The sequence below is a fragment of the Haliotis rubra genome, unplaced genomic scaffold (genome assembly GCF_003918875.1).
Source record: "Haliotis rubra isolate DU_JTF1 unplaced genomic scaffold, ASM391887v1 Scf1688, whole genome shotgun sequence".
NCBI lineage: Eukaryota > Metazoa > Mollusca > Gastropoda > Lepetellida > Haliotidae > Haliotis > Haliotis rubra.
Window position 1 is genome coordinate 4,758 of NW_025765656.1, and position 12,955 is coordinate 17,712.

Consider the following 12,955-nt stretch of genomic DNA (forward strand, 5'->3'; position numbering starts at 1 on the left):
TTCAGTTCTGTTCTATCTGACTGACTGAGTTTGCTTTTACGCCGCTTTAGCAATATTCCAGCAACATCACGGCGGGGAACACCAGAAATGGGCTTCACACATTGTACCCTTGTGGGGATTCGAACCCGGGTCTTCGGCGTGACAAGCCAACGCTTTAACCACTAGGCTACCCCGCCGCCCCTGTTTCTATCTGAGGTGACGTAGATGTTTAAGGGTAATTGCATAGAAAATTCATTATTTTGTCTGAAACCCCTGATTTAACAAAAAAAAACGTTTACGTAAATGTGTACGAATGTTTACGAAGATATGTAAACGTAAGGAATGCTGTGAGCAACGCCATTTTTCTTCTGAAATGTCCCTGTGTTGTTACAACATACTGAATAACCCTTTTGGCCATTGTAATGTAATAAAACTTACAACTGAACTTGCAATATAACTTCCTGGGCCATTTGTAGTAATGCACTGAAAGATCTATAGGGTTTATGAGTAACAGAATGCAAAGCACATGCATATGATGGGGATTTTAATAATGTTTTTGAACGTGTCATATTTGGCCTGCTTCGTGCTAAAATTCCCGATAACGTGTTATTTGTGAAATGCTTGTTTTGTCAAACGTCATGGGTAAAATGTGTGAAGCCCATTTCTGGTGTCCCCCGCCGTGATATTGCTGGAATATTGCTAAAAGCGGCGTAAAACAATACTCGTTCGCTCCCTAGAGAATGGAAAGTTATAGACATACTGCGTCTGAAAAATTGCAGACTGCAACATATTTTCCTCGGAATATGAACGAAGCGATTGGACATGGAAACTATACTGTTCGCGTCACCAATACAATTTGTGATTTTTAAGAGGTTACATACCTGTTACCATAATTGCGATTCCAGAACGTGTTATATTTATGGTAGATCAAGGCACAGTGTGGTGGGCGTGATTAGGTTAAGACCTTTAAGGTGGTGGCAGATGTTGCCCAGCCACGACTAATATACACATACACAGATGCTTACAGGAGCCTACTGCTGGCGCACACAAGGCATGATGTGGCAAGGGAGACGTGCAAGGACGTCCAAGACGTTGCTGTGCGTGTGTGTTTGGGGATGTTCAGCGTTCTGTACATGCACAGTCAGATGACGACGCTAGTCAACCAACAAGCAACAAGGTAAACATTAATCTCACAGTTCTATAACCGCATTATTTCCCTTCCACCCACCCCTTTCTTCAATGCTATACTACTTAACGAAACAAGTCTAGAGTTGCTCAGGTTCTGAGTCTTCCATGTCACTGGGCATCCTTATCACTTTTAACGGAATTATTTGTTTCAATCAAAATTGAATATATTCAGAGACCAAGTGTTAGTCTAGATAAACCTCATCTTTCCATGAATGAACACGAGGGGATATGTAAGTGCAGGGGTTCAAAATTTTTTTTAAAAGCCACTTGCCTCAGGGCAAGTCACTTTAAGAAAGTAACTTGTCCTGACTAATTTTTACACTTGCCCTGATTTTATGACATAATTATGATGATGTAATTATGAAAGAAGAAATCAAAATGGTATTTGATGTTAATGTTTACTGGACTATTTATTGAAAAGTGATAAATAGCAAAGAAAGATAACTCTACTTTATTATCATTGCGAAATTTAATAGCTACATTTTGAGCATATACGAAATTAAATCTAAGTTTATTTGCAGTTTGAAACCATAAGTGGAAATTATCTAGTAGCCCACGGACAAGTAAGATACTATTATTTGCCCGAAATGAAAACTGACTTGTCCCGGGCGTCGGGCGATTGGATTTTGAACCCTGAAGTGTAGGACGTAAATGCTGGAATAAAATACCCACTGAGTCCATTGAATAAAGTGGGATGGGCTGGATTCTTTTAAAATGATTCCCAATAATACAAATAATTACTGCAGTACATGTATTTCCGGATGTACCGATCACAAGTTTCCTAAAGGTGAGTAAAATCTAAAATGTTAGATTCTTTGCCTTCATTACGTCGAGTCTATTTATTCTGTTTTTCTGCCATTCATTATCCCGCGGCCACTAATTCAGACTAATTAAGAAAAGACACTGATAGCCAAAATGTATGTCCTTAATTATAGGGCCAACGTAATGTCTAAGAACTGCATCATTTCCATGGCAACAAAAGCATTCTCCCACATATGGAGCTGACGCTATGAATAAAATACTGTATCATCAAGGCGGCATATATACGAACTCACTTTTTCTTTGAACCTGTTCAACACTGCATGTTATAGATTATACGTCGTGATGAAACAGTGGTCAAAGATCGACACTAACATGGAGATGGTGGAGAAACCGAGGCGCTACTTGTCGGAAGAGGACATTCTGCGAAATCCTTTGGATATTGATCTCAAGACGGTGACGGACGCACGGTTGTCTAGGCTGTACCTTCATGGACAGACAACGTTTGCCCTAAACGACACCATCAACGTCAGAATAGAAACATACGACAGTTACGGAAACAGACGAACTGGCGGCGGAGACTACTTCCGGTTATGGATGGAAGAACGTGGATTGGGAGCCAGCGTTACCGGTGACGTCATGGACCATAATAACGGAAGTTACACCGGCATTTTTAGAGCAGTTTGGGCTGGGACGCCAACCATTTTCTGTCATATTGAAAAACGTAAAGAAGAAATCGCTCTCATTTATCGGAAATATCATCAATATGACACATTGTGGTCTGCGCACGCAGACTTCTTCAATGGCGTCGCGATGGAGTCGACTCTCTGTTTCACGCGGCCAATGCCCCCAGCGGAATATTGCGACTTGGCCGCGCACAACGGTGACCTGCCGTACTACTGTGTCCGCCCCTTGCATCCAGACCTCAACTGTAGCATGTTGGTGAACACGTGGACATATCGGCGACGGATACCGATGTCGCCAATAGAGAAGCTTATTTACGACTTGTGAGTACACGATTCACGACCTTCATATTAATATGTCTTTTAATCAACATTCACCGTTGAAGTTGAAGGGACGTAAGTACAAGTGAAAACATGCCCACTGAAACAGTCTCATCTAAAGTGGGGTGTTCCATTTGTTCCCGTGGGGGTGTAAGGTATATTATGTCTTGACTTGACATTACTATCGTCTCACAGAGAGAGAGAGAGAGAGAGAGAGAGAGAGAGAGAGAGAGAGAGAGAGAGAGAGAGAGAGAGAGAGAGAGAGAGAGAGAGAGAGAGAGAGAGAGAGAGAGAGAGAATTTTCTTTAAAAGAAAAGGCACACAATTTTCTTTTCTCATGTAAATATTTATTTCAGTGTTAGGAATGCTGCCATACATGGAGTTCATGCAACATGTGTTGATTTTGCTTGATATCTGTATATCATATGGCATATTGACCAGGTCTTTTGTCATTTAGGTTATAATTCTTTAGCAAAATGTTTGTCAAACACTTAGTCAAACCTGCCATGACAAACTTCGTAACCGTTTGCTACACTGAGTGTAATATCAATGACTACTTCAACATAACATTTCCTTCTGATTCATACAAATACAGGTAGAAGTCCTGTTGATCTAACAGTTACATGTGCAGACAAATATGGATTCAATAAAGCATGTCCATGATGCTTTACTAAAACCTCTGAGTCCAAGTTTACAGGTATGATTCTTGCTAACCTTGCTAAGATATGTGTAATGGGTCACCAAAACATAATGACTGAAGAACTATAACTTGTTCATGATATCAGTGTTAAAGCATGTCATAATCATAATGTACTTAAAACTTTGAAAAATAACCCTGACACAGAATGATGCCTTGTTACACACAAATAACAGAAATTGCTTTGCAAATCTCACTGAACAATAATACGAACAGTCTTTGCCCATACACATTCTATTTTTTTTAAACAGTGAAATAAGTTTAACAAAACACACCAGGCTCAGTAGCAAGGTTTGTTGAAACAATGTATAAACTGAAAATAGTTCCCCCCAAAAGTTTTATCACATGTGATAAACTAGGGTTTAGTCCAATAACAGTAAATCAGGGTGTACCTACATTTGTTGCACCAAAAACAACTATCAGAAATATAATCACTCATCTTGTTTCAATCTGAACAATAACAAAGTCTTATAAACGTATTCATCATTCCTTCTGAACAAAGTATGTCCTCAACTCATAAGCAGATAGAAGAGGATGTGCATCAACACTCAAGGAAGCACTAGTGCTTAACTACCAAACTGCTTTAAACAGTTCCTGTTGTAGTGATCTACTACAAATATTACCCACATCAAGTCTCAGTCATGGAGGTCACATGACCCGCTTATTGTGACCACTCCTGACACATACTGAACATTTTGCTCTCAGCACAACTCTTTTACAACATTCAAAGGATTCAAGCCTGTTCTGTTTCAGAATGATTTGTTTGAGAGCTTCCCTGCCCTTATGAGATGTAGAATGAAAATACCATTTAGTTGTATTGTCATTTAACTTTTCAAATCCCTGTTGGCTGAATGTCACCAAATTACCATGCAATTTAAGCATATCTGTGATGTGATATGCCAAAATATGCATATAAGGTGTCACATCTTTGCTTTGGTAAACAAGTCCAAAAGTGGCCACCCACCTTTTACATCTCTCATCAAGAGCTAAAATGTCACTGTGTTCAAATCTTTCTTGTTGAAGCTGAAGAATATTTTTCAGTTCACTCCACAACAAAGATATCAACTGTAATTTGGGATGTTGGGGAATGAAATCAGCAAGAATTATGTCATCTGCAATTTTCCTGTGCTCAGGGCCAGTAAAATCTCTAAATGTAAACCTACCAGACTCCCTATCATTTCTGAATTGAAAATCAACTCCCAATCCTTGTACAAAATGTTCAAATTTTGCTACATTACAGCATTTGCCTCTGGTGTAAATACTGGTGCATCTGATAATGTTGTCCTTTAACCTGAGTTCTGATATCAAATGCTTCACCAATTGGTCCGAAATCTTGAAGGTACAGGTGTAGCGTGTCAGGTACTCTCCTCCAGAGAGGTATAAAATCAAAGAGGGGGTGTGGACACAGTTCAAATTTTGTGATTTCTTTCTGGCCAACTCAGTGATCTCCTGTATTGTTCTGGCCCCATGCTTCACATCAGTCACTGACCACTGCAAGGTAGTATCATGTCTGTCTGAAGCTGGACATTTACACCACAGACAACTGTGTTTACATGAACAGGATGCAATTCCAGAGATCATATTGAGAAATTTCAAATCCCCTCCCAGATAAAACCTGACTTGAAAACATACACCATCAAGATAAATATATTCTAAGTCCTTTGCTTCTTCAATAATTTGAAAAAGAGCAGCTGAAACACAATCATAAGTTTCCTTTGCAGAAAATGCTGCTAACAAATGGTTCCCCTTTACTGAAGTACACAGCATATCATCCAGTATTGTGAACCCAAAATTGATAAGAGTTCTCCTTCTCCCAAACTGTGTTCCATCACCTGTAAGTTTCACACGAACAAGTTTTGTTTGTAAAATGGTGGTGGTGTCATGCTTCATTTCTAGAATGTGTGAAACACAGTTAATGAGTCTTTCTTTCAAAGACTGCTGAACCCCAAAACTTGGATATGGTGTGTCATGAATTAAAATATTTTCATTGCATTCCTTGATTTTATTAAGTACCTTGTGTGATCTAGGAAGGGAGGGTACTATCATAGATAGTTCATGGTATGCCTTGTTTGAAACACCTTCTGAATCTTTCACGTAAACAACTTTATTCAATTCCACATCAGGAGTAAATGTTTCTTTGACCATGTTCTCCTTCATTGATATCTGGATTTGCCTCCCTTCACTGTCAACAGCTTGAACTGAAGTAGGTTCTAGCTTATATCTGTCCAAAAAATGCTAAAGACTGTTTACAGTCTCTTACAATCATATGCTTCCTTTTATACTGTTGGGACCTGGACACCTCCCCACAAGGAAAATGCAATTTCAATGAGCGTCTATTGGACATATCTGAAGGCAAATTTCCTTTTTTGCATATTTAACAGTTTTGTGGATAGGAATTGAACCTTTTTTCTTAGATTGATATTTTGTAAAAGTAAGGATTTGGCCTTCCTTACAGAAGATTTGTACTTGTGTAAATATGACACCCTTTTCAACAATTTTGATTTTGATGTTTTTATGTTGTGTTCAGACACAAATACTGTGAAGGAATATTGTTCCTTCTCCCATGTACCTAACAGAGACTTGTACTGCTTCCCACCCTTACTTCTGGTTCTATCATGCCTTGAAACAAGGTGTTTCAAATATGAAGCCAATGTAGATGACATTTTGCCATATTCAACAATGCTGCAGTCAATTTGATTTTGTCTGCATAGAACAGTTATTATTTTGTTGCATATATCTGTGGAAAATGTGTTTTCTTGGCGTTAATCTCTTATATTCGAAAAAGTGAGAGTTTTGATACACTTATGTTAGTTGCTTTTGGCGACAAAGTCATTCCTGATCTCCTAGTCACATTGCTAAGTGGCATGATTGAGCAGTATGCAATACAATAGAACAAAAACAAAATGCTTGGCCAATTCATACCTAAGCTAGGTAATACAGATACATTCCAAGACTATTTAAAACAACTGTTAACTGAAACAATCATCTTTCAATGGCAAGATGAGCCAATTATAGAAATACAAGAATTCAAACTTATTTTGCCAACTTATAGAATTTTGTTCCCCAAATCTGTCTCCTTGACAGCTGGAACATACATTTTGTTACATTACATATGGTCAGTTGCAAGTTTCAAGAAGTCACTGTGAAATGGTGAGTGAAGGGCAGGAAAACTGACATAAAAATGTTTAGTTGTTAAGTATGCACCTTAAGAGACACAGCTCACTTCTGTTTCCCTTTTCCTTCACAAATCTCAGGAAAAACATGAATCCTCTATGAACCAGCTTAAGGTCATTGTTCAAGGTGTACTCCTCACGCATCTTTTGCTCATAGTAGCCAAACAAAACTGTTTCCCTATTGACATAGGCAAAATCATTGGCTTTGTTCACAATTCTGTACCACCAATCGTTTCCAAACAAAATGTCTGGGCCATGGACATCGTTGAACCTGAACTCATGTCTCACATAACTGGACACTGATGACACTTTTTGAGCAATATCAGTGAGTGAGGTGGTCACATCTGGTGAGGTTATTGGTATCCGTATTACAACACGAGAATCTATCCCTCTGGAAACAGTGAGATTGTCCCTCAAGGAGGACAAGACAGTGAACAGAAAAACATCCTTTGGGTCATTGCTCATAAGAGATGACCTAGTTACAGTGGCAGATGCCTTCACCCACTGGTCAAACTTACTGGAAAACCCTACATAGTGAACTTTGACCAGATCAGTTCCATCTGCATCTGTTTTAGACTCAATAATCTTCACGTCAAAAAAGCTGTGAACTTCTCCAGCCTTTCTCCTTCGGTGTACTTGGGTTCGGCAGCCTAAATGATGGTCCAGTGTTCAGTCTAGAGTAATCTAGAGCTTGTTTCAACCTCAACGTTGGTGGCATTCTGGCTGACAAAGGAAGATCATCATATAAATTATTTGAAAACCATTTGAATTTCATGAACAAGGGGATTAACTTACATTTTACTTTTGTTTTTCATATTGGAAGGTTTGTCTCTACCATTTTCGGAGAATAATATTGTTAAATATTAAACATAAAACATCATTCAATAACGTGGTAGGTACAAAACATGTGTCACTTTGGTCATTGCAAGAAACAGAGACATGCCTGTAAACACAGACCTTGTCATTGAGCTCGGAAGACGAGGTGCATGGGTTTCATTTAAGACTGAACATAATGTGTTCACAGCAATACAGTTTACTCCTCAAAATAGAGACGTTCCTTTCTTTTTGATCCCTTATTGTCATTTGTTCAAATTGTGTGTATATATAAAGTAACAGGAGCAAGCATTTTAGTATTCAATGTGTATTCACTACATGCAACACTACATGTAACAATTGGCTTCAGCCGATATAACTAGCACTAGGCTACAATTTTTTCAATGTGCATATAAAGTGTGTACTGGTTTTTGTTCTCTCTTCTTCCCCAACTTTTTACCTTTTAACTCAAAAATAGGACTAAACAAAAAGTAATTTGAATTTTCCAGAACATTTATTAGTAGTATCTTGTGTTCTTTGTTAAAATAAACATACAAAGTACATTTGTGTCACGATATGAGATTTAAAAAATTATTTTCTGAATATTTTACCTCAAAATAGACTTCACATAACATTATTGGACTTTTGTGTTGACCTTGTGTTCTCTTTGTGAAAATTACATAGAATGGTAAATTTGTGTCTCAATATATGTGATTTTAAAAATTATTCACTGAAAATGTCAATTGTTCAACTTTTTACCTGAAAAATAGGACATAGATTTATGTTACAGCAAACAGGTTAAAATATTTCAAGGGAGGACTTTTTAGTACTCATTAGTTATAACTTACATATGTTGAAAACACTCAAATCACTTCTGTACCAATTTCTTTTGAGGTTTTGTCATATTTTGACTGGACTATATATGCCCAACACACCACTTGGATTTCTAACAACAATGTAACACATGAGAGTTATCGTCCCTGTCTAAACCTTCGTCACCCACGGCATTGTCACAGTGGAATAACCCAAGTTCGACTCGATACTTGTACTTGTCATATTTCTTCGCACAAGTCAGTAAATCACGTTTTGCATATATGTAGTTGTACCTTGATATGTTATGTACAAGTATATACAGAAATGCGATCAAAATCAACTCACCAAATGTTGTGAAGGCAGATAATAAAACTCCGTCGCTCTTCCTTCCAACCTTGCCTCGGGTGCTGGATCCCAAAACGAGGCTCGTCGAAATGTATGTTAACTGAATGTGGACTGGGCGGTATAATTCAAAATTGAAATACGGCGGGCATTTTACACCAATCGCAGTGATTTTTGCAAAGAGCTCTCAGTGTTGACAGGAAAAGATAACTACGGTTTAACCAGCTATCTGGCCGATAAAGAAACCCATTTTACGAGTGCTTCTTGAAACCCCTCCTTATAACGTACATGCAGAAATGTACCTTTGATTTATATCAAAGTACGGTGAAAATACAACTTTGATTTAACAAGTGCCCCAAGATATCATTTTAAACAACCCTGATTTATATAATTCAGTTTTAACCAAATCAACACAATCAGTACAGGGCAGCGTATGGTCGAGAAAAATAGTGATCTCTAAGAAAGTAGGTCAAACCATTACACATAGTACTGCGCTTAATGAGATTTATGTTTTGGTATGATTGTTTGAGCATTGACTAAGTACGAGGGGCTATCAAAACGTTTTCAGCCTAAAATACTTCTGATACTAGTATGCGCAAGATAGAAATAACTGTATGATATTGAAGAATGGTTTTTATCATTCACATAAACGTAATATGTGACATGCACATGTCGCTAGTTTCCGGTCACGTGACATCTAATCGCATGTACTCTATCAGTACAGCAGTACGGGTACTGAGTCACATGGGGTACTCGTACTGCTGTCAATCGCTCTTCACTGTGCTTCGCCGCGTGGCCCTGGAGGACCAAAAAATTTATGACTGCTCTGTACTCAAGGTTATCCATTTCTGCCTGCACTTACTTTCAAAACTATACTGAAGGAAACAAATAACGAAACTCACACATCATAATCCAAGTTTTACAGATACCCATTAATATACGTTTCCTGTAAACAATTTAAAACAATGTAACATTACTTCTTATCATCAGTATGTTCATATTATCTCGTGTTATTGTGAAATATACTATTTGGCATGTAACGTAAACTGTGTAGATATATGTTTTTTACCTACAAACTTTTAAATTTGCAGGTCACGTGATACAGAACAGGAGTTATTCGTACAAAATATTACGGTGAATATATCCAAAGGTAATATGAAATCACGATTAATTTCTCAGTTATTAACATTTGTATATACAGATGCACGGCAACAATAATTACATTCATTACAGATTCATCTCAAATAAAGTTTCATTATAATACCTATTTAGATGTATGGCTTTATGTTTCCGATTATATACAACTTAAAACAAAAGGCATGAGACATTAGCTATAGTAACATGAAAAAATCTTTAACTTCTTGCAAGTATTTGTCCTGGATCTCATTAAATATTTTCTTCCGCAGGTCCCGAAAACCAGGGCGTCCTTTCCTCTAAGACGTCACCCCCCTGCAGCGCCGTGTCACCTCGCGCCACCTGGCGGGTTGAAGCGCCATCTGGATTCTTCTACAGGGGCGCGTGGATTTCCCGACTGTGCGTAGTGACTATTCCCATCACAGAGCCGGCTTACCGCGCATGTCTAAAAAACAGGAATTTGTGGATACCCGGCGACTCGACGAGCATACAGATCTTCATGGAGATGAACAACGTGTTGAGGGCTGCTCCTGTCGTTCCCCGCACCCACGAGCCTAAAGTCCTCTTCCATCCTCATCACAACTATTCCGTCCACTGGGAGCCCCATGAGTTCCCCTACTTTCCTGGACTCATACACTACCCGAAAACGTATACCAAACCCGAATCTCACCATTTTGATAAAATCCCAAACAATTCTCGAGATATCATTGTGTTGTACATGAACACCCACTTCATCGTGGTGCACCAAGACGTCTACAGACTGCACGTCAGAAAACTGGTCTCCAGAACCAGAACCCTCATGCAACGGGCCCCTAATGTCGTAGTGGCAGTCAGAGGACCGCATGCTTATTTCAGGCAACCGTACCATGAAATGTACTCCTACTGGGGTCTGGTATTCCGCGATATACTCCACGAAGAGTTCCGTCCCTTGAAAGACAGAGTTATCTTCCTTGACTTTTGGGATATGACTTCAGCGCTCGGACTGCCTGACTTCCATCCACCGCCTGCTGTTGTACAGACTATTACGAACACCATGATGGGATACCTATGTCGTGACTGATTCCTTCTATGCTTTGTGTCAATTAACAATCAAGTGATGCGAGACATTTCGCAATGATTAAAGAAAATTCTTTATTTCTGTGTTTCTCTTCGCCCGACTGTAAATTGGCCACCGACCCAATGATAAAAAATCCACTCGAAATCAGGACCAACTGACTGCTCGTTCAATTGCTTCCTGCCTGTGTCAGTGCTATGGTGAAGGCTGTAGGTAGACGTGAAAATTAATAAAACAAACAAGATAATCGCTTGGTATTAACATTTGTTGATTATTAACATTAATACATTAAGGTATTAAAACATAAAACATCGAGGTGTCTAACGTTGTGGCAGTAACATCTGATTCAGTCTATTCCATATTTTCTGCTGGTTTTGCTTGCAGTGCAATCTTTGTTATAGATTCTACATCTGCAAATTTGACAACAAATGATCTTGGTCTTTGAATGGCATTTAGATGTGATACACATAAGGAAGTTCTAAAAAAATTATTTTGCTGACATATATATTTCTTGAATACCAATGAAAACAGAATAAACTAGGATTGCCTCCTGGGCAATACTGGCGGTCTTCAGACTTCCCCATATACACCCTGTGGCTACCTTTACTTATCCTGTTTCTTTGGACGCCAGCTGGATCGCCCATTACAGTGTTTCTGAGATAGAATTACCAAGAAAGTAAATGTTAGTTAATGTGAAATATTGACTCCCTAATTTGGCGCTGATTCATTGCAGCTGACACAAACTGCAGAAAAACAAACAGAAACCCACAGCCAAGCACAGCAAAGGAAATGAGCAACAAATACTGATATATACTAAAAGAGAGATTACTGGTAAATGTTGCCGATTTTGTTGTTATGAAAATATCAAGTATGATGGTCTCACAGTAACTCAACTCAACTCAGGCTGGCAAACAAACTGCTGGAGAGATTAGATCGTGCAAATTCCCAGAACACTAACTCTTTTGACTTTAGACCTAAGAAGAACGGAGCTACGGCCTGTTAAAGAGGGAACTATTTCGTTGGGCATTGCAAAGTCACTCACGGTGCATGTTGCTATATTTTACTGGCGCTTCCTTCACCTATCTCACCAGCTATCTCACCACTAACCAAATGCGAACAGTCCGAATGGTCGTGTTTGTGACGTAATTGTTGACATTTACATGACAATAATGTGAAGCAAAATTGTTCCCCATTCATTTATCTACAGTTTGGTACCTTAAAAAACGCAATTCATTGTGTTATCGCAGAGCTGTGACATTTTTATGAACCCTATGAAAATGTGTCTTAGAAAATTCACCGACTTCCAAGGGTGATAACTCCACAACTATTCAAGATATCGACATGCCTTGAACAGGCTATGTAGTCCGGAGTGTGGGCTTTACAACGATATATCAAACACGAATATACTATATGCCGTTCAGGAGAAGGACATTTTTAAACACGGGCACCGTTAAAACGGCAAAATCGACAAAAAACTCAGTTTTTTCAAAATTGCGGAAAATTCCATCAGCTGTCCGACTTATTTTATGCATTGAACCGATGGAGAAAGACGTTGTCTACATTGAGTGAAAACTTGGTCAACTTATTTGTTATAGTTTTGGAGATATTTAGATTGAAAGATTTTGCAATATTTTGACATTTCGGGTTATCTGCCCTTACCGGAAGCCAGAAGTCGGGTTTTTTTCGACTATGTATCAAATTTAGCATACAGGCTATCGTCCCTGAAAGTTTCATGAAAATCGCCCAAGAGGTTAGGTCAGAGCTGTGACATTTATATAAACTCTATAAACATGCGTTTGACAAAATTGACCAACTTCCAAGGGTAATAACTCCGACACTATTTAAGATATCGATATGCCTTGAACAAATTAAGGTGTCCAGAGTATAGGCTTTCCAACGGTGTATCGAACGCGATTGTACTATTTGCCGTTCAGGACAAGAAGATTGTTAAACACAGACACCGTCAAAACGTGCAGAAATGTGCAAAATCGCCATGGTT

At 38.7% G+C, this 12,955-nt stretch overlaps 1 protein-coding gene across 1 annotated transcript; it reads left to right on the forward strand.

Annotated features, from left to right (window-relative positions):
- The first annotated feature begins 2,271 nt into the window (after positions 1 to 2,271).
- Positions 2,272 to 10,962, forward strand: LOC124272330 (NXPE family member 4-like). The gene is made up of 3 exons (XM_046707504.1): positions 2,272 to 2,933; positions 9,860 to 9,918; positions 10,175 to 10,962. Exons 1-3 carry the CDS (start codon positions 2,272 to 2,274, stop codon positions 10,960 to 10,962), a joined length of 1,509 nt encoding a protein of 502 aa, XP_046563460.1.
- The last annotated feature ends 1,993 nt before the right edge of the window (positions 10,963 to 12,955 follow it).

Excerpts from the sequence above, each read along its gene's own strand:
- LOC124272330 (XM_046707504.1), top strand. The coding sequence starts at position 2,272 with ATGAAACAGTGGTCAAAGATCGACACTAACATGGAGATGGTGGAGAAA. Across the intron at positions 2,934-9,859 it reads GAGAAGCTTATTTACGACTT|GTCACGTGATACAGAACAGG; the intron begins GTGAGTACACGA and ends TTAAATTTGCAG. Across the intron at positions 9,919-10,174 it reads TACGGTGAATATATCCAAAG|GTCCCGAAAACCAGGGCGTC; the intron begins GTAATATGAAAT and ends TTTCTTCCGCAG.